This window comes from Corvus moneduloides, chromosome 6, assembly GCF_009650955.1.
Source record: "Corvus moneduloides isolate bCorMon1 chromosome 6, bCorMon1.pri, whole genome shotgun sequence".
In the NCBI taxonomy this organism is placed as follows: domain Eukaryota; kingdom Metazoa; phylum Chordata; class Aves; order Passeriformes; family Corvidae; genus Corvus; species Corvus moneduloides.
The window spans coordinates 11,674,821-11,700,111 of record NC_045481.1 but is presented as its reverse complement, the minus strand read 5'-3'; the positions used below and the strand labels follow the sequence as shown (position 1 = coordinate 11,700,111).

The window sequence follows — 25,291 nt, the reverse complement described above, 5'->3', positions numbered from 1 at the left end:
ATAATTGAAACTAATTATACTTTGTTTTCCTCACATTGATTTTCCTCTGTGACATGTTGCTGACATGCTTTTGGATGACAGGTTTTTTTCAGACATTACCCTTCTCCAGGTTGACAAATCTAGATGTTCAACTTGCAGGATGCCTTGCTATTCTCAATAGAAACATTTTTAAAGCTCACCTCGTAAAACATTTTTGGCTTCCATTATGATATGTCTTCAGGGGAGTAATCACCTGCCTGAAACATAATTTTTAATATAAGTTTTCTTTGTAATATGGTACAATGTTCCATTAGAATATTGGAAAGTCAGTTCTGCTAAAGTAATGTTCTAGTATGAGTTCTAGACTTGGCTGTGAGACCCTGGCCTGAGTTTCAAAGGGTGCTTGACTCATTAATGCCCAGTGAAATTGATAAGAGGCTTTCTACTGACTAGGAAGCCCCTCTGTTTTAACAAGAGTGGGATGGTCAGCCCCTCTGCTGCTTTATGGCAGCTGCACAAATTCATGCTTCAAGAGAAAAGAGTACCAGTGTTCCCTGTCCTGGAATGTATTGAAGCGAAACTACATCAAGAATGAAGTTACTTTCAGTGACTCTGCTCTAAGTGAAAAGATAGGAAAAATATTGTTGACAAGAAAACTATATAGAGAACCTCCAGACTGCTCTTGATAGATGTGTGTAGATTTCAAACTCATCACAACACCTGCATATTTTAGTTTCGTTTTGAGAAACATCCCCAGTTAGAGAAGCATTTAAGTTATAAGACCACACTAGAATGTTTCCTAAATTGAGATCTTACAGACTCATTCTGTTTGAAATTTGCATAAAATGGTTTGGTTGACTCTGTTTATTGGTGGTTTTTGACATTGTTTTGGTTTGGCTTTTGCCTTCTGCAAGGAATGAAAAATATTTCCTTAGGTATTGCCCTGGAATGATTTATTCTGAATTTAGTTTTGAGTCATCCAATGAATTAACCAAATAGTTCCATTAAGATATCAGTTTAGGAAAGTCTCACAAGACATGCAAATACATTCCTGCATAAGTGGATAATTCTAGTTTCAGAAGTTTTGAAAACAAATGAAAAAATGGATATTAAGAATCAATGATAAATTTTAGGCTAAGTCCACAGACCATTTTCATCAATGCCATTAATGTCAGGACTGCTTGCTTAACATAATCTATCATTAGCACTACCTAGGTCCCTGATTTGCAACAGCAAGGTACCACAGCTACAACAGTTTTAAATAATAGCTTTTCACCATCATCCCATTCTGCTTGAGGCTAAAAAGGAAATTATTTGCTATACTATAATGCAAAATGCCTTAATATTATTTGAATTGAACATAGTCTCAGCTTTGAGTGATGGAGACCCAAATTCTATTCTCTTGTATGAATGCAAAGAAGTCTAAACAAAGAAAATGAGCAAAGTCATTTAAAAAAGATTTATCTGTATATCTAGATTATAAATAATATATATATATGTAGTGTGTTTTTAACCTTTGTATGTGTAATGCCACGCGTCACTACCCCACATGTGTGTTTATACATAAATAATGCCATATATGCACATATATAGGTGTATTTCTATTAACATATTTGCTTTTGGTACAGAGACATTTTACATATCACAGATAAATAACTGCATGTGGCATGTAATATATACTCAGGTAAATGAAATCTATATATTAAATATGAAACACGATGTGTAATCAATAAATAATAAATTACACGTTTGTGACTATATTTGTTTTTACTTAACATATGTCTTTAATACAGCCACTTTTAAAATTCTAATAACTGTTTATTTCAAAAAGTTCATTACTAACCTTCTCAGTTTTTCAGTTACTTTTTCAAGTTCCTCCTGAGCACGTCTCAATTCTATTTCAAGATACTGACGTGTAGAATCAAACTCCGTTTCAAGCATTTCCAGCTTATGGGTAGTGTACGATAGGCGCTTTCGTAATTCCCCCTTCTGTTCTTGCAAAGTACTAGAAAAACAAAGACCACAGCTGTAGAATTTAGCTGCTCCCAAAAAGCTTTTCATGATCCACTCTTTGACTAGTTCCTTAGAGTATAGCTTGGCCTCAAGCCAGAAAAGTGTGCTTAATAATCTGTTTACTGCACTTTGAAAATCTTCGGATTCAGACAGCTGACTATCTTCCATCTGTCCTTTCTGGTGCATTTATTGCTACTATCTCATTATCCAGAATGGAATATGTTGTGAAAGAATCTTCATTAAAATACAAAACACGCTCTAGTGTTTGGTTTCACATAGGACTTCCATTTAGATTTATCTTACCATACTATGACTGAAGTAGCAGGTCTCTATAGAGCAGCAACTCTAAATAAACGACCAAAAATATTTCCTTACCTAAAATCCAAATTAAAATTCTGTGGAGGAAGAAACTTTTGTCTTGTTTGATTCCATTTCCACCCCAATCACTGCCACAGAGATGCTAGAGATCTTATTGTTCAGCATCTCGTTTGGAGAATGGTAATCAATTAATAATATCACAACTGTAAGGTTGTAGATCTTTCCCTTTTTCCCCCCACTTATTTGGGAGCCAGGACTTTCCAGACCCAGGTGTAGCCCCTAATTTTTCACAGTTTTTTTCACTAAAGAACTTATTGTAAAGCATCTTCACTTATGGTCTTAAACAAAACAAAGCAGGAGACTCAGGTGACCCACTCTGCATGCGCCTCAATTCTTATCTGCACAATGGAGACTTTTGTATCCTTGTCTATTTAGTTTGTAAGCTCCTCAGTCTTCTCACATTTTTGCCAGTTGAACAGCAGGATGGGATTCCTGCCAGAGCTGGATCTCTGGAGATGAATGTAACTTGGTTCAGATACAGCAACCTCAGTACGGAGCTGATCACTTGGCTCCAGGTGGGACCCCTGAGGCACTATGGAACTGGGATCTGCCATCACCTAGACACAAAGTGCTACCACGGGATGCATTGTGAATTGTTTTGGTTTTTTTTAATCCTATGGTAAAAATAGTTCTTCATAAATGAATGGCAAATCTTGATTCCCTTTAATGTCAAGTGAGTACCGCCATCAGCTGCAGTAGAATAATATTTTGGATCTTTAATTAGACAAGAGAGGTGGGAACAACATGTCAATCTTCAAGGAACACTTATCTGAGCTGTCTACAGCGTGACTGGCTTCTCCTCTTCAAGCTATGGTAGGAGCTCAGTAAGTTAATGCAAAAGCCTTACAATTGCTGCTTGCTTGATCCATGCAGCTTTGAGCTAGGAAACAGCCTAAGGTTTTGTCAACAGTGCTCTATTTCAATTGCATGTATTGCGTGGTTACAGCTATACTTAGATTACCACTTGTAGTTATATTCTCTTAAAATAATATATTCTAATTCATATATTTAATGCAGCTCCACTTAATATAACCATTTAATTTTTATATTTCACTTTGTGAATTAAACTCTGAAGTTATCTAGGGAACTGAGAACCCATGCTGCTCATTTCTACATGTCCTCATTGATGATGTTACCACATCATACCGCCTTTCACTTGCTCTGTTTCTGGCCTGTTCTTGCTACTCATCTGCTTATCTTGGGAAAGAAGAGTGGTCAGTTTTCCTTCCTGTAGCATGGCAACTTGGATTTTCTTCTGTGAAGTGGCAGTTACAGTGTCAAAATTGTTTAGAGTGAAAAGAGATATGATCTCAAGTTTTCTGCTGCTCTAAAAATCTAATCACTAGGATTTGCACGAAAAGTAGACAGTAGGTCCTCCAGCTATGATTTTGAATAAAAATGCCCAGGCTGAGGCTGCTGGGCAAGTGCAGTTAATGCAAGTTAAGCCAGATCAAGGAAGGCTAGAGCATCCTGCTTCACTGGGAAGTTTTGGACACAGGGAGCATAACCTTTGGGAGGAAGAGGAGCTATTGGGGTACAAATATAATGGTAATGCCAGGAGTGTTTAAGTTAATAACAGCTGGAGACTGCTTAATAAAAGAAGAAAACGGGGAAAGTTAATCACCTCCAATAACTTTGTTTTCTGCTTCCTCATGTAGGTAATTCTTGCTTTGGGTCTCAGTTGTGAGAAGAATAAGCAGGAGCAAAACTCCTGACTCCTCAAATGAAGTTGCTTCTGCATAGACCTGTGTGCCTAGACATGTCTATGTGGGGAAACTTGGGGTTAAAAATCCGAGTTCTGTGTAAAGCTTGATCCTGAGGTGGAAGGCAGTGCTGGTCTGAGATGCTGAAATGTGTTTTTAGATTCAGATCTCGACAGTTTTGTAGGTTTTGGCAGGCTGAAGCTTGTACTAGAAGCATAAACTTCCAACTCACTTTTTCCCTTGAAGTTCACTTTGAAGTATTTGTATTCTTGAATTCTTTGCTTTCAGAATGAGATTATTCAATCCATTAAAATAAAGACTATTCTAATGAGCTTTACTGAAAGTCTACACACATGGACTCTTCCATGTGATGTTTTGGGTAGTAAACCATAGCTGTAACTTTGTTCAAAAAAAGAAAAACTCCACTGATTAAGGCAAAACTCAGGCAGCTTCAAAGATCAAAGTTATTCCCAACCAGCAAACCATAATTCTGAAAAAGTTTTATTCGTTTCCACCCAAGCTGGAAAGATGGGGTGACATTTTTAAACTCTCCCAACCCTAGGAGAACCCCTCCTCACTGTGTACTTTGATTCACCTGATACATGTTAAAACAGCTAATTGTTTTCAAGAGGACATATAATTTTTAGATAGGAAATAATCCCTGATTTATGATGGGATTATTTAAGATACAATAGTAGATGCATAACAGTGAGTCCTTACTAAAACACAAGTTATTAGATGGAAAGGCAAAACTTTTAGAAGGAAAGAAATTATGTTCTGACAAGAATATGCTGAATGGCAAAATCTTATAGTCACTTTCATGGAAGAAGAAAAAAGAAAGCGATAGAGAAAAGACCACAGCTGGGAAAGTGTTAAATCATCTGCTTTAATATCTGTCTTGAGTCAAGCAAGTCTGGAAAGACAGCTAACTTTAAGCAATGGCACAATGAAACTTATGCTCATGAATGGCACAATTGGGAAATTTTCCCAAATCTTAGACTGCAACCATTGAAAGGGTACTGATAGCTCTAACACTGAGAGCAGATTTCCCAGGATTCCCAAGATGGCTTTTATTTCTGCATGATTTGAGCCTTATCTAGATACATTATTGGTTGGAGGTAAACCCTGCTGTTTTCTCTTGATATTGCTTCTATATGAACAAGCATCTAAAAAGCAAAGGCAAAGCGAGTGACACAGCAGAAAGAAGAAGAGGATGCAATATATCAAATTCTGCATCTCTAATAACAGGATCAGAGCCTCAATTTTTATTTTGTGCTAATCTAAGGTATTTAATGAGATTTTTGTTTGTTTGTTTTGTTGTTTGGGTTTTTTTTCATATCTCAAGAAACAGATGTTCTTTTTCTGAAAACCTTCCCCAAACCATTATCTTCCCATGTCATCACATAATGACATGCTTGGATTCTCATTCCTTATGCTTTGCCGTGTTTTTTGTTCTACTAATCTGAGGCTTTCACGAGGAGGGATAAATTTTGCTCTTTATCACTGTAAATTTGATAGTGGTAATTTAACTAGAGTTGAAAAGAGGGAAAAGATAAAAAGTCAAAATATGGAGTCACAAAGTCACCCATTTAGCATGTTCCCTTTTCTACAAACCAACCAACTCCATAAATTAACTGAACTTTTTTTCTGCTTGTCACATACCAGTTAATTAGAAAAGTTCATTGCACAGGTTTTTTTAATGCTGGTAAATCACTGTATTTTGATTCATAATTTATGTTCTATGGGTGTTGATCCTCATGGTTCTTTAGTTTTATATATATGTAAAACTAAGAAAATAAATACATGGGAAAAAGTACAGCCTGGAGAAATGAGAGGACTTATTTGCAAATAAAATTCTGATAGTGTTATGTCTTAGCAATCTGATAATGCTATGTCTTAGAAAATACAGATCCTATGGTCTTCCTAAAATTCTGACAGCTTCAAGGAGTATGGAATTACAGGGCAGGCTCAAAAATCCTGTAGATTATTCCACCTTTAGCATAAGTGGTTGTCTATTTCTTTTAATGATCTCTAATGTACTGCTCCTGTGACAATCAGTGGTTTGCAAGTCATTACCCACTTTGCTTCATTAAAATATTTCTCTAACAACAAGGACAGTGAATACAATATTAAATATTTAGACTGGTGAAAGAAAACCTCTCAAGGGAAGCTACTTTAAAGGTTATTAAAAATTGGTCTTTAAACTTTCCAAAGTAGTATTTTCACTGATTAGCTCTGTTTATACGCAAAAAAAGTATAAAATAGATGAAACATGTATTTGCACAGAAATTTGTGCCCACAAACATTATCTCAGCCTGCAGCTGTTGGTCAGGGTTAATCTGTAGTGCTGGCTGGAGAAGCTCCAGGTGAACACATTCCCACTGGATTTCAGACAAAGCTGAGATGCCACAAGATAAGGGCCTATTCTGGGGAAGGTGTGCTGGAAAACAAGCAGGTTTTCATTGTACCTGTCTGATCTTCTGCCAGCTCATCTGCCTGGCAGATGGGCTTATGACAAAGGAGTGCTGGCATGCAAAGCTGGGGATGTTCAGCTGCCTGGAGGCTAGAGGATTTCTAGAGCCTTCTACCCTCAGGTGGCCAACAAAAAGGGTAGGTTCAGGTGCTCCCTGAGCCTTTACTCCATGAGAGTTGATGTCTATGGGTCTGCCCCATCAGTGGAGTATTCCAGCAACTACATATCTCCACCTCACTGGTCAAACTGCTTCGGCAGCACTTTCATGTCTGCCTGCCACCCCAGGGCTCTGGTTTTAGATGATTCTGCAATGTTGTCTAAAGCCAGAGCAAAACCATTTTTTTTGAACCAGGGAAATTCTCCCTGAAAGGACTGATTACATTCCTTCACACTGCTCCTGAAGTGAGTGGAAAAAAAAATGATTAATGGTATTAGGAGGAAAATTAGCAGTGAAAGGAATGCAAAACAAAGGCAAGATAGATGCCCATGCCAAATATACTGAAAAATACCCATATCAAAGGTTCTTATATAGTGAATATTTTAATGTAGCTGTGAAATCCTAAGTACAACTAATAGCATTTTGGGGGAAAAAGCCTGTCTCAAAAGAAAGAACGTGTAAGAAGGAACTAATCTGGACTGGGGTTTGGTTCTCTGTTTTGAACCTGGCTGTATCACTCAAGAGAGTTAAGGCAAGACTGAGCTTGCCTACTGCTGGTCAGCTCTGGCTCCTGTTCTTAGTCAAGAGCAGGCACTATCAGGATGAAATTAATCTGACCTATATTGGAAGCCTACTTTTAGATGAGTTGACGCAAATCTGGAAGTACCCATTTCCGTTAATTACAAAGGGAATCTAGACAAGTATCTCAGATGTAGACAATCACATCTCATCAGATAACTCCCCCTCTTCCTGACTCAGTTCTGAGTGTATGAGATGAGGTAATAGTATTGCCTTTCTTGTTTGCTTAGATGGCGTGGGGGTCCACAAAAATGAACCACTAAATGCTTTTAAAATGTTTATCAGATCTGCTTCATGTCTGCGATGTGTCACATTCTAAAATAAAACTTCATAGGATCAGGAATTTGGGAGTGCTGAGGAAAAGTTTAAAAATATATTCTGAACAGAATTAAAAAAAAAAAAAAGTTTTCTTCTTTTGCCCTGTGGGGTTTTATCTAGGGAAAGGTCAATAACAGTCAACCCTGTAGGGGTGCTTTCTGTGAAAGAGTATAAAGATCAGGAGAGGGTCTCCGGGAAAGGCCAAGGGAGAACATTGTGGAAGGAACAGAACATGTGCACCCAGTCATGGCAACCCAGCTTTAACCACTGATGACAGACATGGCAGGCAGCCACAGGGGCTGGGGCAGCTTTGTGCCCTTGCTTTCCTGGAAGCACTTTCCCAACACTGTAAGTCTGCTGTGGATCTCTGCAACAGATGGGTTCTTTAGCTCAAGGAATGCAGCCATCCACACCCCTGGTTTTGTTTCTGATTTTTGGATCACAGAGATGAAGATCATCAGCCAGGCAAGAGGCAAGACTCTGGGAGACACCTTCCTGACCTGTAGCTCACACCCCAGGGAGCAGAAGTTGGGGACAGAAATCTCTGGGGTTGTTCACAGCTGGCAGAGATGCCAGCAAGTCCTCAGTGCTTCTGTGTTACTACTCAATGGAGCTGGACTGCGTTGTCAACTTGATCTTGAGACTACCAAGGAATTTTGGCTCCAGCAGCTCTTGATGATCCACTTCTGGTGGTCTGGATTACATGAGACATTTTATTCCACTCTAGAATGGGTCTGGAGGCTGCCCAAGGTGGACATGTTGCAAGAAAGACACCCAAACCCCATCTTAGAAAGCATAGCTTTGAGATGACAGTTGTGACATTGAATCTGACCCCTCAACAACATTTTTTCCAAGCTGTAGTTGTTGAGAAATGAGGTCCAACACAAGTGCTTTCTAGATTAATGAAAGATTTTTAATTAATCCAATTTAATTGGATTTCTATGTTAATCAAGTTTTGATTATGTGTTACGTGCTCAGGGTCACTGTTTCAAAAGGTTAATGCCAAAATTTCCTTGTCTGCAGTTTTTGTGTCTAACCTTGCTCTTGCTTTATCTGATTAGGAGGAGGATGGGATAAAAATACAAAGTCAAGATCCAGAGCCTGAGAATCCAACTACAGACTTGAAATTAAAATTTTATTGGGGAGAAAGATTACATGCTGCAGCTCAGACCCAGAGTCAAGTCCACAAATCCCAATTCCCTTGCACTCTTTATTCAGCAGCTTCATTTGTACTTAAAGAAATTTGCTTCAGCAAATTTGTATCCATGTTCTACAATAGGCATTTTCCTATAAATTCAGGCTCACACAGAGTTTGTTCAGCTTACCTATTTTTTATTTCAAATTTTTACCAAGGTCTGTCAGGATTTTTTTTTCCATTACAGCACATCCACCAAATTTCTCCATTACTTTTGAAGAAGTTTGTTAAATATTTGAAACTTTGGAGTATGAACAGTTTGCCTGTCAAATTGTATGCAGATCTCTCTTTCCTGTAGATATATATATATATAAACATATTTAGACAGATAGCTTTTGGAGGAGTTTATTGCAAGTATTAAACCATTTGAATTTTCTTTGAAGTACTTCTTTTCAAAATAAACAACTTGAAGCTGAGTTTGGATTATGAGAAGGAAGGCCTATATATATGTTTCAGAACAAATGTGTGGGTGATCCAAATCTGGAGCTCAGATAGTTTCCAAATGACTGATGGACCCGTAACACAAGTAACAGAGTCCTTTTCTTAGGTTCCAGGCATTCTGGCAGAATTTAAACGAGAGAAGAGGGATCCTTTATCAGAAAAATTAGAGAGTCATTTGGAAGGGAGGTGGGGAAAAGAAAGAGATGTTTAGCAGTTGGAATGCCAAGTGCTTATTATTTTATTTATTTTTTATTTATTTATTTATTTATTTTATTTATTTATTATTATAGATCCTTAGCATGAAAGTCTGTTCGAGGCACCTGTAGATTTGATATAGCTACTTTAAAACAGATATATCACTGGATTTTGGAAGGTAGCTTTTCTTTACTTTGGATGTGAGTACCTCAGTCTTTCATAATTCACACAATTAAAAATTCAGACCTGACAAGATATATCATATGGTAAATGTGTCTGAACTGTACTAGCCTTGTTCATAAGAGGTAGAAAAGAGGTTTTTTTCTCTTAAAAATAAAACTGAATTATGTTTTGGTTATAATGAGCTGGCAGTCTTTCATTGCAGAAGGGTGACTTCTATAACGAATATCAGAAGCCAACAAGAGCATTCAGTATTAACAATAATATGAGGTGATTAAGATACGAAAATTCAGTTACGTGTTGACATGCAAAAAACCCTTAAAGGACCATCTGTCAGCACTGAGTTGTCTTAAATGAATGCCATTATTTTCAGTGAAATGTGACACGGTTTTTAAAATAAGCTCATAATAAAGACATACCGGTTTTCCTTTATTTAAAGGTGCTATCCATAACCTAAGGCTCTGAATGGATTGAATATAAATACCATGAATAAAATTACAGCTTTCAAAAATAGACACTAGAGGTGTTTTGATTACTTTAAATGAAGTTTCTTCAGCAGACAATTTTGATTCCTCCAGTGTACTGAAAAATACAAAAGGGCAAATGAAAATGAACTGTGAGAATCCAGACCTGTGACCAGGGAGTGTGTTATTGTGCAGAGCACTAAGCAAGGCTACAGAGCAGCTCATGGAGAAGGAAGGACGTGGACTTACAAACCAGGATGTGCACTGTCAGTGGGAACCCCAGCCCGTGCTCGGTGCAGGGCTGAGCAGAGACTGAAGGCCTGAGCCAGCTCTCTGAGGATTGATTTAATACTTCTGCTAACTTGATTTGGAACTGGAATCTTCCAAATGTGTTTCTGTCTCCTATTAATGAGATGACTATTTTTGCTTATGAGACCCTTCTGAGGTGAAATACATGAGTATGTGAGAAATGAATGCAGTGCACAGTGAAACAGCAGGAGTCTTGTGCCCAAATTCAAAGGTGACTAAAGCAGAGGGAAACATTGGAAGCAGCAGAAGTTGTTACTGCAATCTCTGCCTTCTTCCAAGCTGCCTCCTAGTGCCTCTTTTAGGCTCTCCTTAAAGTGGCAACTAATTGTTTTCAGTTCTGGCAGGTAGACTCTTGGTGGGTTAAATGCAAACCTTTAGGCTCAGTAAGTGATCCTACAGAAGTTTTAATAAGCACTGTTCCTGTTCAATTTGTTTCTCTTTATTGCTAGAAAATGAAGGGATGGAGAGCTGAAAAATATGGTTCCAAAAGAAGAAAACCAGCCTATGATTCCAGGAAGAATACATGCTTTCTGGCTCATTCTCTAGAGGTAGGAAGCACGTTTAATTTTTTTTCCATAATGAAGGACTCTGTTTGTGTTCATGCCCTACTTCATTTTGTCTGCATTGTCTAAATGCTGCCTAGTGCTTGGAACATATCTGAAATGAATCAGCTGGTGAAACTGGGAGAGAAGGGAGGTAACTTCTGGCATGACAAACTTCAGACAGCATTCGTCCAAGAGAGCAGAGTCATAATGACCCTGACCCTTCCTAGGGATTAAGGGATCTTCACTGCTTGCTGCCCAGACTCTGCTCTTCACATGACTCTGGAAGAAGATTCACCTCTGTAAAAGCCACTATTTCCTGGCTTCCCAGAAGCTGATAAGTTTTCATAAAATATTTGACTAGCAGAAATGGTGAGTTACAGTGTAAAGTTGCAGGGTTCGAAAGGATAGCAAAACCAGCAGCAAAGACTGCAACAAATACGTCTTGATGTAACACAGGCCATGGGGGGGGGGGGGGGGGGGGGGGGGAAGTGCCTCAGACAGAAACTTATTTGAAGTTGTTGGACAGTTGTTGTCTGCTTTTTAATGTCTGTCAGAATCCTACCCGTCTGCACTGCATCTCGCTAGGGAATCCAGACTACTGAGAGGTGATAAGAAAGGGGAAAAAAATAGTAAGGTATTGAAAAATTGAGGAAGCAAAATTAGAAGTAGACTTCAATATGTGATTAGAAAGCTAAAGAGAGCTCTCCAGGTGATTAAGCAGGCTGCTTTGAGTCGCAGTAGCTCTCCTTACAGCTTTGAGTGGCCAGCTCCTAGATTGCTTTGGTTTGTAGTCACGGATAAGCACTCCCTCTGGAAATTACTGAAAGCAGCCTGCCACATCAGCTCACAAGCTTATAAAGTTATATTTTAATTGTGTTATTAAACCTTTCTCACTTTTGTTTTTGTCTGTTTATTTCCCTGATTCATCTGGATCAAGCTGTGCTGGAACAGAAGTGTGGTTCCTCCTGAATTGTGCAGTTTATTTGTAATAGGAATGTAATGAGAATGGGTGAAGCCCACTTCCCAGAAGCAATCTGAAATTGATCCTATTCTTTCTATTAAAGGACTGAGGTTGGAAGTGTGATAGGGGAATACTAGAGAAATGTGCTTTAGCAGTAGGGATAGAATTTTGTTCCTGTTTTATTTGGTATAAAACATCCAGACATAGGTTAACGGACAGAGGTTAGGTTAAGAATCTCACCTTAACTATTTCATTCCTTTCTATTTTCTTCCTTTCCCAATCCTTTTCTCTTTCCTCTGATTTGAAATTCATCTTTGTGTGGCTCAAGGAACTCATTTAGGTGGGTTGGCTTAACACTTTCCATCAGAAAGGTTATGCTAAACTGCTGAAAAAATTAAATATGCTCTTTCGGCTCTAGAACCAGTCAGACAGAATTACTATGGGACTGCTGGTAGGGGAGGAACTCCAGATGCTATTGTTTTTCTTCCATTACAAGCACTATATATTACATTATTTGAGGAAATTACTGAATTTTCCTTTTAACTATATCCGTTACAGTTGCATCCTGATCCTCTTTTGTGACAGAAGTCATACAAGACAGAAGCTCCTGTTGTATCTCTAACTTGAATCCATAGGTGCTTGCCTTTAAAAAAGTGCCCATATTACCCCTAAAGAGCACAGGAGGTAATGCTGCTCTTTCTTGACCGTTCAGACACCTTCAGTGGCCATCAGTGCAATCAGTTCCACTGCAGTCTCTGTTCTTTGGCATTTGTTTCCCCTCACACACAGCTGTATGACATTTCTTAAGTGACATGCCAGAGAGGAGAGCTCCGGACACTTTGGGGAAGGCTTTCTGGCAGCAGAGTAGATCACTGGTTTGTTAACACAAGCAAACAAATTAAATGAATTAATAATTTGATTTAATAATTTGATTAAATAATACTCCTAAGCCTGGACACACCCAAATTCTCAGCTGTGCACATGTAATTCAGATTCGGAGGTAAACTATTACTACACATAGACTCATGTACAAGCTGTTGAACAGGAACAATGAGAGCTACTGGCTCATACCTGAATGAACTTATTTTGCCTGAATATTTCAAGATATTTTTAGTTTTCCTACAATAACAAACGATCCTCAGCTCTTTGATCAACTTGATATTACAGCAAAAGAAAGGAAGGAAAAAAAGAGAAAGGAGTTGCCATCTGTCATCTGTGGCTAATTATTTCAAGCCCTACCTTGTTTTATACACTGCAGCACACTATTTTGGGACTTGTTAACTGAGAAGTCTTCTACTCTGCAAGAGTATAAATGAGTTCACCTCTAGCAAGTTCCCCACTGCTCAGCATGTTGTGCCATCATCTCACACAGCCTTCCTCCCAGCTGAATGTCATAATTTATTAGTTCAGTATTTTATCCTGCTCCCCTGGCTGCACTGGCTTTTCAGTGTAAGATTCTGTTCTGTCACCTCTTTTGTGGCTGTATGGGAAAGGAGAGGGAACAGGACTGCATTCCTCCAGATGCTTGTTGCTAGTCCCGCACCTTGACACTGGCTCTTGGGTAATTTTTGGAGTGAGCCAGCAAATGAAGGAGCTCTCTGCAAATGTGGAGGAACCAAATCAGGCAGCAGGTGTTCATCTGAAAAGCTGCTCACGCTACTCATGTGAAAAGCAGTGCACAATGTGCTCCTTCAGACGAGACCCAGGAGCGCTCTGATTCCACCTCCCCTGTGGACGTAGCACCCCAGAGAACTGTACAGAGTGAGGAAGCAGATTCATTACTCCAGACTTTCCCAAAAATTCCTCTTGTGCCTTGAGATGTGGATTACATAAACACAGGCCATGTATTTTGGGGTTTTTTTGGCATCTTATAACTAAACCACTTCCGCATTCTGGGTGAATCAAAACTTATGTTTTTACTTTAACTCTCTTGCTGATACTATTACTGCTTTCGCATTAGATTTTAAAGGTTAAGGTGCATCAGGCTGGATAAAATAGAACCTATCCTCATTTTGCCATACTCACTATCTTTCATTTTACCAAACAAATGTTTGGGGTTTTTTATTAGTTCCTTCAGCGAGGTGGTATTTTTCAATATAACTGGAAAGCAAGTTTCCAGATATATTTTTACAGCCTAGATAGGTTGAAACAGTGTGGTCAAGATCAGAGTTAATCAACAGGAAAGAAACAAGCTGGCTTTCAGGAAATACAAAAATTTCTCTAAAAATTTAGATCCTTGTGAGCTTTCCAAAAAGCAGGCAGGAAAATGAAAATTATCTTTCAATGGCTGTTTATTTTATTTATTTTTTTTTTTTATGAAATGGCTAAATAGCCTGAGCTAAAATCCTGGATTTGTGCATTTTAAGTTGTAGTATACATGGCGATAAACTGTGGTATTGTCCTCTACAAGAGCAATCTTTTTTTTTTATTTTGCAAATAACAACTACAAGTAGACAGTGGTGGTAGGAAAAAAAGATATTTTTTTAGTGAGCTCTACAAAAAGATGACTAAGTATCATCCCAAGACTCAGAACTTCCATGTGGACATCCATTTAAAAACAGAATGCAAGACCAAACTCAGTGATTACACTGTGGTTGTATGAATTTGTTCTGATTTTAAAGGATTTCCAAATATTTAACCAAGTTGGAATTAGGGTCAAACATTTTGTAAAAGAGTTTTATATGCCTGGATTATGTTTCACTTCACTGATCATCTCTTGATTTTAGCAAGAACAAGCAGTAGAGCAAGCTATTTTTGCATCAAGCTCCAGGTAAGAGTAGAGTGTATCTGCAGAATCCCAGGGGATTGAAAAGCAGAAATTCAAACCACTTTTCCAAGATTGCTGAGTTTTTTTACTCCACAGAGTGTAGACCATGGGAAAAATTACCAAAAAGAATCTCACTTATGTCTTCCTTACACTAGCAGCACACTTAAGATGAAAATTCTCACACATTATTCAGAGAAAATCAATATACTGCAAGAACCAATCTGAAGCTTAGTCTGTCTTTATTTTTTAACCTAATTACTTTCTTAGTTTGAAATATATTACAATATTTCATATGTCACTGCAAGGATAGGATTAGTGAATGACATTTCTTCTACATACCTGCCACTTGGAATAAAGTCAAGCAAAAAAGAAAAAACAGTGCATTCAGGAGAAAAGTAGAAGAGAATTTAAGAAAAATATGGAAAACTGAGTCATTACTTAAACTTACACTACATGCTGCATAGAAATATAAACCAGGATCAGTCATAACTCCCCCATCCTTTCAGTATTCTGTACCTATAGCATTGAGAAAATCCTTAGTTCAGGAGACCCAAAATTAATGTAAACCTGATAAAGGAAAGAATATATATACATACCAGCAATTAAGGAAGGTGGGTGAACTGCCCAGATAACTGTGGTATCAACAGTGAAATGCAATGTGCCTGTATTGTCAAACTACTTCATCAGAAAAGGGATTAATTGGTAGTAGGCAGCTGTGGATTTTGCAGCTTCTAAAACAACTTTCAGTTTTTATGCATGTTACTAACAATTATTACAGGCTTGGCTGAGGCAAGCATCTAGAGTAGTATAACCAACAGATCTGCTGTTACTCCCCTAGTCCAGAAAACACAGTGGCACTGAACAATGAGAGACCACAGACTGACACAAAGAAATGAAACATTTTTAAGGACATCAGAAAGTTAGAAAGAAAGCATAACTGCACAAAACATCACTTATTAGTTACCTGTCCCAGAGAGTAGGTGAAGATTTTGCGAGCCTGCCCTGGAGAATTCTAGGTTGCCATAGGCATGTTGGCACCCAGGAATTTCGTACCCTGTAGCATGAATAGAGGATAAACCATGGCTAGGTGTGGCTCATAAGACATACGAGTGATAACCTAGCTAGATTTGCTGCATATTAGAAGGCTATGGCATAATTTGGTACTAATTATTATTCAGGATATCTTACTTTAAAGCAGTATTAAAACTACAAAACAGAGTGATGCTACAGCACACACATTTAGAAATTTTCTTGTGTGACTGTTGTAGGTCAGAAAAAGCATTTACAATTGACCTTGTGACAGCTCTAAATGGGTGCTACTCCATTTATTTTACTGGAGAAGCATTTGGTCTTAAGGTTTGTGAATCAAGCCCTTATATTTTTGCATTGTAAAAACATCAGCTTAAACAAATTTATGCTTCATTGAAAGAGGGTCATCAAAATGCCTTCTGAGCACCATAGTGAGAACATGTTTAACAGTGTTAATTGAATCTGGGCTGAGGTTCAAGTCCCACATATCAGGTTCTGTGCTCATCTACCAGCAGCAGAACAGTAGCTGCAAAATGTTTGCTGGTAAAGAAAAGCACAAAGAGAAGCAATCTAAACTAGCAATAGAAGCTATGAATAACACACAGCAAAAGCAGATCCTGAGCCCAGTAGAAGGACGAGGCAGGCAAATTAGCAATGAGAACTGTTGCCCAACATTAGCATCAAGCAATGTTGGTAAGATTCAAAACAGTCTGTGCAGTCCTTAGTCAAGCAAATCCTCACTGAAGTCAAAGGTGTTTTTTCCTGAGTAAGCTCTGAGTAAGGACTACAATATTTGGCCATGCAGAATACCTCATACAGTATTTCTTTATTCCTTTGCAATATCAGAAGTGCAACATAACATGCCTGGAAGGACAAACTCAATAAAAAAATCAGTTGTTCCTCACCCGAGCATATCCATATTCATGAACCAGAATTTTTGCATAAACTTTCCCGCTGGTCAGTGATCACTACACATGCAGAAGATCCTACCCATCAATTACCAGTGGGTACCGCAAAGCAGGGACCTTCTGGACCCTGAACATATCTTTACATACATGACGTATTTCAGGAGTGTTACAGAGAGCAGCAGAGAATCTCAGTGTCTGTGGGAAAGGATAACCCTGCTGAGGCTCTTGCCACAGCTCTAAGTCTGCCCTGGGTTTGGCTTCATGTCAAGGACTACTGGCAGCAAGATAATGGTCTTTGAGACACTGAGGAAAAGCCACAAGTGAATTTCAGTCTGTTACTTTAGTCATACTGAGTTGTACCTAAGGAAAGAACATTTAAGCATCTTTTAACTTCTTCCATACTGGACTTGGATTAAGCGTGTGAAGACACCGAGGGAAGACATAAAAAATGTGAGGGCCCAAGTATTAAGTGCTGCCATCACATGAATTTACAGCAATATCAACTTTGAAATCAAACTGGGGGTGAGAATAAATCTATACTGTCTGACACCTCAGTACTGTTTGTTCTCCAGTGAACTGTCAGTGTTACTTTGGATTATGTATCTTGCACAGCTTTTTTGATGTTCTCAAAGTGCAAATGTCATAATCAATAGGTGAGTACATATTTAATACACACAGTTCTGTGGCACTTCACTATGCCTTTTCATTCTCAGCTATGGATATTAGGAAACAGTCTGTTGTAGGAACACAGTTTTGGAAATGGTCTTTACCTGGCTCTCCATCTAGTATTTGCATACTTTTACATACAAAATTGTAAACTGCTCCTAAAAATCATCTGAGAAACCTTAATATTGAAAAAAAAACCAACCAAACAAAACAGGGAATCTAGCCACAGGTTTTTCCAGAATGAGCAGAGGTTTTTCAAGCCAGTACATTTTGCATATTTCTCTGCACTTCATTGAGAAACCCTCTATAAGAGTGTTCTGATGAAATAACAAAACTTGAAAATCCTGAGATGGCTTAAATGAAAACATTAGGATTTTCAAGCCTCCAAAATTAATTAAATTTGGGCTCTTGGTGCAAAGAAGCCATTTGAGCAAGGAGAAATCTCTGCTGCCTTCAGATCCAGAGCAAGTTCTCATCCATATAGTCTTAATCTAATCTATTACTGATATATAGCATCTATACTGATATATAATCTAACCTTTTACTGATCTATAGCAAATGGCTTTGCCATAGGTAATCTTGACAAAATATTTTAAGGCTGTGACGTTGTGAGATGTTTTGACAGAGATGGGAGCGATGTAAATTCCACTTTAGCTGTTTGTTCAGTGTTTTTCCTGACACTGTTTTTGTAGTAAGTCCCATGTAATTGCTCCATAAATGAGCTAATGCAGAGAAAAGCTCTCTGCTCTAAATGTAGTGGATCTTTCAAAAGCTCCCCAAAGGGATTTAATAACATCCTGTCTCATATAATCAGTGTCAGTTGTAGTCAGTCTAATCCTATTCTCATATGCAAGGTTGAAAAATAATTAGTAATGGTAAGATTTATTTGCCTGATATTAAACCACAAAAATTAATTTGTCAGACTCTACAGTTTACATGGGATATTGTTTTAGCACTGGCAAAAAAAGAAATCAGCAAAACAGACAAACATTTTTGTCTAAAACAACTGCAAATTTTAAAGGAGACAAAATGGGAAAATCTCCTGTTTTCTTACTGTGTTGCTTCCCTTCTGAAACAACATTTATAAGAAATTTGTAAGTATTGCAAATAAGGAACCAGCCTGTTCAAAAAAAATTGTATAGTCACTCCAGACAATTAGTAGTTTACTAAAGGAAAAATGCCAGTCCCAAAAACCTGATTATGAAGTTTTTCAGATTATCAAATATTAAGACTACTTTTTATTATGCCAAGGCATGATAAAGCAACTAATTTTCCTCTTCTTTCTCCAGATCTCCCCTTATGCTTAACTGATGTGATTGAGATTGACTCCAGTGTCAAGTGAGGTTGGAATTTGGACACACTGTTGTAATAGTCTGTGTTTCCTTGTCTTGGCCTAGAACATGCAGTATGTTACTTCGAATACTGTCTGTGGCTCATCTGGCAATAATCACAGAAGATACTTACAGATCTATAGCAAATTTGGAAAAAAAAACAAGGTGTGGGTATCTCAGTGAAATGTGATCAACACTGTCTAGAGAAGAACAGCTAACAATTCATCAGTTTTGGTGCCAGAAGGTCATTGATCCACTGTGCCTGGAATAGACATATACAGACTGCTATGCCTATTTAAGAAACAATTTGATAAGAAAAGTAAATGCAAGGCCCTGTATACTACCCTCTCCATATTCTGTAGGTGGTGAATAAAATTTTTTTCAGTTCTTTCTGAAGCTGCAGCTTGAAGACGAGTGTGAGAATCTGTGAGAGAAGCCATTCCTCAGACACCAAGTTCAGTGCAGGAGTGTCAGGAGGTGCTCCAGGAGCTGGAGCATGGGCAGCCCATGGTGAGAGAACTGTGCCCCTACTGTCTCCCATGGGAAGGGCTCCACACTGGAGTAGGGAGTGTGAAGAGTCGTCACACTGAGGAGGAAGGAGTGGCAGAGACAAAGGATGAACTGACCACAGCCCTCATTCGTGTCCTCCTGTGACACTTGAGGGGAGGAGATAGATGAGAGTGTAGGAGGGGGGGGGTGGTGGGAAGGTGTTTTAAGATTTAGATTTTATTTTCTCATCATTTTTCTCTTATTTTATTGGTGATAAACTAATTTCCCCATGTGGGATCTGTTTGGCTTGTGATAGCAACTGGTGCGTGATCTCTCAGCACATAAGCCTTTCATAATATTTTCTCTCCCCTCCCTGTCCAGTCGAGAAGGGAAGTGACAGGGCAGCTTTGCTGGGCACCTGGTGTCCAGTCAGGGTCAAACCACAACAGGAGAATCCACGTCTCTTTTGCAAATGTCAAATGCAAATCTGAAAGATTTTTCTGTAATAATGTGTTTTTCAGAAGTTGGAGGATTTTGTGGTTGCTCCACTCGTGAGTAGAAGACTTAGTGAGTAGATTTAAGCAGTCTTCAAGAAAAAGTCTCCCCTAATATCACACCTGTTAAAGGGAGAAGGATTTTCTGTAAAGCAGCAAGGAATGTATCCCAGTCTACATTTTAGCTTAAAGTCAGTGATTTTTAAGACATGAAGGGGATTTGAAAGTCACCTTTAAACTGGGTTGTGCTATTATGATTTCTGTGCTTGCCCAATTTAGCCTTATTTTACACTGCTACAAGGAACTTAAGCACAAGAACTGCTATTTTTGCTTCTATTAACACCATAAAGCTATTTTAAGGGCATGCTTTTATAAATACTAATAACCTGAGATGAAACATTGACAGAGCAAGCTGGGAGAACCACAGGGACACCTTGGAACATACTGTCACGACTCTACCTCTACATCCCGTCCTCATTGAGAAGGCACGTGGCACTGATGCTGATTTAGCATCACAGACTTGCAAGATGCTGTCAGCTGTGCTTTCCTTCTACCTACTTTCCTACCAGTCACGCCAGTGTAGGTAACTGGCTGTCATCTCCATGGAACAAAGGCTGGAGCTAATAAAAATGTCAAACAATCCATTTTCTGTGAGGGGGTGGTAGTTCTATTCCTGGAGTTACCAGAACTATCCATGACCACAGCATTAAATAGTGTAAAACTGCTGCAGGGACTGCAACAATATACGTTAATGAACATTTTAAGTATAACTCCCTAGTTGAAAAGCAGGGTCCTATGGAACCAGGCATCCCACCAGCTGGGGTAATCTGCTGGGTCTGGACCAAGAGCTCTGCAGTGCAGACACAGATGCTAACAGAGTGTATGAGACTATAAGGAGGCTGGGAATGTCCGTGAAGCAGAAAAGGGAGGAAGATGAGGACACCTGTAATCAGTGAAGTTAATACCTCTTTTGTGACAGTATAGGAATACAGAGATGTTGCTCAGTTTAACACATTGCAGGAGAGGGTGTTTCCCTGAAAAAGGCCTGCTTGCTTCCCTACCTCTCAGTAACTTTCTGACCAGTCACAACTCCCACTTTTTTCCTCATCCTATTTCTTGTCGGTTTTTTGCCTCACTCTTCTAACAAGCTCCTGCTATGGCTTCTCTTCATCTACAGCTTTGTCCATTGGTTTAATCCCCAAATTAGATGTTTCTTGTATGGCCACTGGCTCCTCTTGGTCCATCACCTGCTGCACCTGGTGAGAGACCACATCCATGTGCCTTCTTAGGAAGCCAGACACTACAAAAACTTCACCTGCCATAAAGAGTTAGGGAGGAAGTCTTAGACTTGAAACTCTAGGATCAAGAACACTTGACTGAGATTGAACCTGTGTGAGATCTAGTTTAGAAACTAATACTTTTGAAGTGCACAACTTCACAAGTTTATAAAAATCATAGAAATATAGAACGATTTTGGTTGGAAGAGACCTTAAAGATCCTCTAGTTTAAACTCCCTTGCCATGGTCTGGGACACCTTCCACTAGACAAGGTTGCTCAAAGGCCCATCCAGTCTGGCCTGAGCAATTCCAGGGATATGCCATCCATAACTTTTTGGACAACCTGAGCCTCACCATCCTCACAGCAAAGAATTTATTCTTAATATTTAATCTAAATTTATTCTTTTCCACTTTAAAGCCATTCTTCCTTGTCCTATCACTACATGCCCCTCTCAAATGTTCCTCTCCTGTAAGCCCACTCTAGGTACTGGAAGTCCCCCAGGTCCTTCTCCTCAGGGCTGTTCTCAATCCATTCTCTGCCCAGCCTGTACTTGTGTTTGGGATTACCCTCACCCATACGCAGGACCTTGCTCTTGGCCTTGTTATACTTCACAAGGTTTGCATGGGCCCACCTCCCACCTCTGAAGCCTGTCCAGGTCCCTCTGGATGACATCCCTTCCCTCAAACGTGACAACTCCACCACACAGCTCGGCGTTGTCAGCAAATTGCTGAGGGTGCACTGAATCCCACTGTCCATGTTGATGGCAAAGATGTCAAACAGTATCTTTATTCCTCACAGAGGCATTTAAGCTGGCCTTCTGTTAAAGCCAAACTACTGGCCGGAGTTTGTGCTGCTTTTCAGGTGACCTCCTACTGACATGTGATCCCTCTTCAGGCTCTCTTAAAGGCACTGACATCCAACTGGGATGGATTGAGATTCCTGTCCCTTCACAACATCAGTTTAAAGCCCTTTTCACAAACTTTCCAAGCCTATGCTAACTATAACACAAATTCTTGACACTCTGGAAAGCTCCTTGGAATATTTTAGGTCCCAGATGCAAAGCAGGTTGGTTGAGGTGTTCCTAGTGAAAAAAAGTAATTGCTATGAGTAAACACGCTTTTTTTTTCTTAGTTATATTTTCTGAAATAGCTGAGGTATTTTAACACAAAAATGTGGCATACAACATTCCAATTGATACAGTCAAAATTTTGCAAAGTGTTAAGAAATCTGTGAAAATTTTGGGTAGTCTCAGTGATCAGTAATGCTGCTGGGTCACCACATCTCCCTTACCTACCTATTTATCCACCTATATTTATCAAACCATGTGGGTGGCCTTTTATGAAGTAAACATGTATGAATATGCATACACATATGTGTATGTATATGTATGTACATACTTCAAATCCACTCTTTTCAGGAAATATATGAGGAAAATAGTACACAAAGCCTTTAAAATGCCATTCTTATGCTATAAATACACAAATGAATAATTATCACTCTATTAGGCGGGGTGACAGAGCAGTTGTGGTAGAATTGGAGTTATTTGCAGTGTTTGATTTCGTTTGTTGATCCCTTCAAATAGTTGTGTCGCCAAAATACAAATTACATTTCATTCAGACACAAAGCAGTCAGTTCAATAGAGGTGTATGAACAAAATATAGGGATATATGACTAATGAATTAATGAACTCTGTTCTCAAAATGCTAAGATGCCTTACTCTCTGTATGATAACATAAGCTAATCAGTTTTCCATAAATTTCTGATATTTAAAAACAGATTTAAGCTCTCAAAAGTACCTGTGGAAACAGATCACATTTTTCCAAACTTTTGCTTTATTGCATTAATGGGGTACTCCAATATTGGCTTTAAGCTAGTGGGTTATTGCAACAAATTCCAAGATTTTGAAGCTTTGCATGTTTGGTGATCACTTTTCTTGGTATCACTGTGGCATTATATTTTGGCTATATGACTTCAAATTTTGTCAGTCTTTAAATGCTTGAAATATACTAACAGATCTGAAATTTAATAGCTGGCTGAGTATAATTTTACTGATTATTAGATTTGCAGGAGAAAAAGAGAAACAGGTGCAGAAACACTCCCTCCTGCAACTGCAGAAAAATATGATAGGAATTAGTCATTCAGTATCTGCATGGAAATAATCATAAATTGTTAATAATATTTCATTTTGAGTCTCCTGCTAGAGAAGCTGATCATCTGCATATTGTGAAAAACATCAGCTAGCTTTACTGTCCTACAATTTATAAACTATTGCTTTAAAATAAAAACAGTCACTCTTTTAAGGGTTAGAGATCATCTTTGCAATGTAATTCAATGACAGCTGACAGTTTGTATACTGCTTAAACACATTTTATTATTATTTCCAGTGGGAAGCAATATCCATAAATGCCTTGTGTAGGTGTCAAAACATACCTGTTGTTTGTGGACATTTCCCATTGGGACTCTACCTGCTAGTGTGTTTTGTGTGTGTCCTGAAGGGTCAGTATTAGCAGTGGCTCTCCAGTGCTGCCAATGATAATACACAACAGCTTCTCTGAGGCATTTATTTTTATGATGAGTTTTTGCATAATGGCAGGAAACAGTTTTCATGAGGAATGATTTTCCACATGCAGGAAAATAAATATCAGATTGACCTAAGGGCTGCTCTTTCCTCCATTTCCATTGGGTGCTTTTCTTCATCTAGCTGAATAAGAGTTGTTTTTAATGTAATTAGACCATCACGAATCATTCCCCCCCTACTTTTCCTCTACCATAAAAGCTTTGTTCCAGTGTCCCAGCAGCAGATCTGTATTTTTTTCATCCTTTTTTTATGGTTTTACTTCAGGCAATCTTTACAACACTCCAGCTGCCCTGTCTGAGTACACTTAAAGCTTTGTTTCAATGCGGAGAACATTATGGGGTAGCTGTCAGTAAGCATCAGGTTGAGAAGATTCCTCTGTCTACACATTAATTTTTATCAATCTTAAGGAGTCAAATTTGGAAAGATATTTTGGTATCCTAGTTTGGAATATTCAGATGCTTAAGGTATCAGCTGCATAAATTAGTAATATATTAAAATCTACCTTCTAAATCCTCTATTGCCAGTGTAATTTTCCCTTTCAACAGTCTTCCTTGGAGCCTCTAAGTTTGGGAGCTTTAGATAATCACTGAGTCATTTTGTCATCTAGGAATGCACTATGTAAGAGGTCTTCTCTAAATATATGGATGTATTTACTGCATACATCAACTGTGCTTGTATTTATATTTCATACCTTTTCCAAAATCTGCTGTGATGATTTTAAGCAGGGGGATGTGAATGTGTGAATAAAATCATACTGAATATAGAGTAGGACTATCTTTACTGAGAATAGCAGCTCTTTTGTGCAAAGACTGGTCTGTGCTTTCAGAGTTCCAGCAATCCATGCTTGGTGCCTCCAGAGAATCTAATAATTACAAGGCATTCCTTTAAAATTGCACACATTTTACATAGTAAGTCGAATAAGGCTAACAATTAAGACTGAAACATATTCCTTTAGCCATAAAGAGGTATCCTAAATTATATCTGGTAGTTCAGTAACTTTCATTTAGTCACTGAATGCAGTGCTAAAAAGGCTTTCAGGCTAAAGATCTGTTTTCTAAGCAGCTCCAGGAAACTATGGTGTGAAGTGTTTCAGCAAGAGAAGGAATGTTGGCGTACTGGACAAAGGGCAGTGATGTCTCTGGGAACATTATGCAGAATCTCAGTCACCCTTTTTCAAGAGAGGGATTCAGTCTGGAAGAGATGCACAGAAAAGGGTTTCTCTGAGGCAACTTAGGAAACCAACTCAAAGTAAAGTTTGTCTAGATAAGTCAAAAAAAAAACCAAAACGGAGTGGGGATGTGGCTGATATTGTAAACGTAACAGGGAAGGGCAAAATTTATTTCCTCTAAAGAAAAGTGATAGTTTAAGAAGAAACTGATAATGATTACATTTTCTACTGGAATTTAGAAGATTTCTAATGACAGAACATGATTCTGAAACAGCCTTTCAGTAAGACTAGCAGATAGAGAACCACTTGGAAGATGGAGCATCTGGATACCTGTAATGCAGTTCTGTACCTGTAAATGCAGCTCACTGTCCCTAAATGTCCAGGTTCCTAAATGTCTTTTTTCATAAACTGATTTTTCACAAAAAGGCTATTGTCAATAGATATTTTCTAACAATGGATCTCAGCCCTTCAATATATCACTCCCTTAAGTAATTGGTACTTGTGGGAGAAAGATCTAGGCACCATATCAGTACTGCCAATGACTGGAGTCAGAAATGGAAGAAACATCATTGAAAAAACAGTCTTACCTTTCAGAACCTGATGCAGTTAATAAATTTGTCATTTGATCTCTGTTAGCAATGCATTTATAAGTTCAACACTTTAATGCGTTTACAATACGAATGCTCTGCTACA

At 38.5% G+C, this 25,291-nt stretch overlaps 1 protein-coding gene across 6 annotated transcripts in view; it reads right to left on the bottom strand.

The window, feature by feature from the left end:
• BEGAIN (brain enriched guanylate kinase associated) overlaps positions 1-25,291 on the bottom strand; it is a 158,797-nt gene that overhangs the window by 57,801 nt on the left and 75,705 nt on the right. For 4 of the 6 annotated variants that reach the window (XM_032112835.1, XM_032112836.1, XM_032112837.1 and 1 more), the window contains 3 exons: positions 15,622-15,711; positions 1,823-1,984; positions 180-236 (listed from right to left, as the gene is read on the bottom strand). In XM_032112835.1, the coding sequence (XP_031968726.1) occupies positions 180-236; positions 1,823-1,984; positions 15,622-15,711 (309 nt within the window). The remainder of the gene's footprint in view (positions 1-179; positions 237-1,822; positions 1,985-15,621; positions 15,712-25,291) is intronic. The other 2 variants (XM_032112834.1, XM_032112832.1) reach the window with 2 other exon arrangements.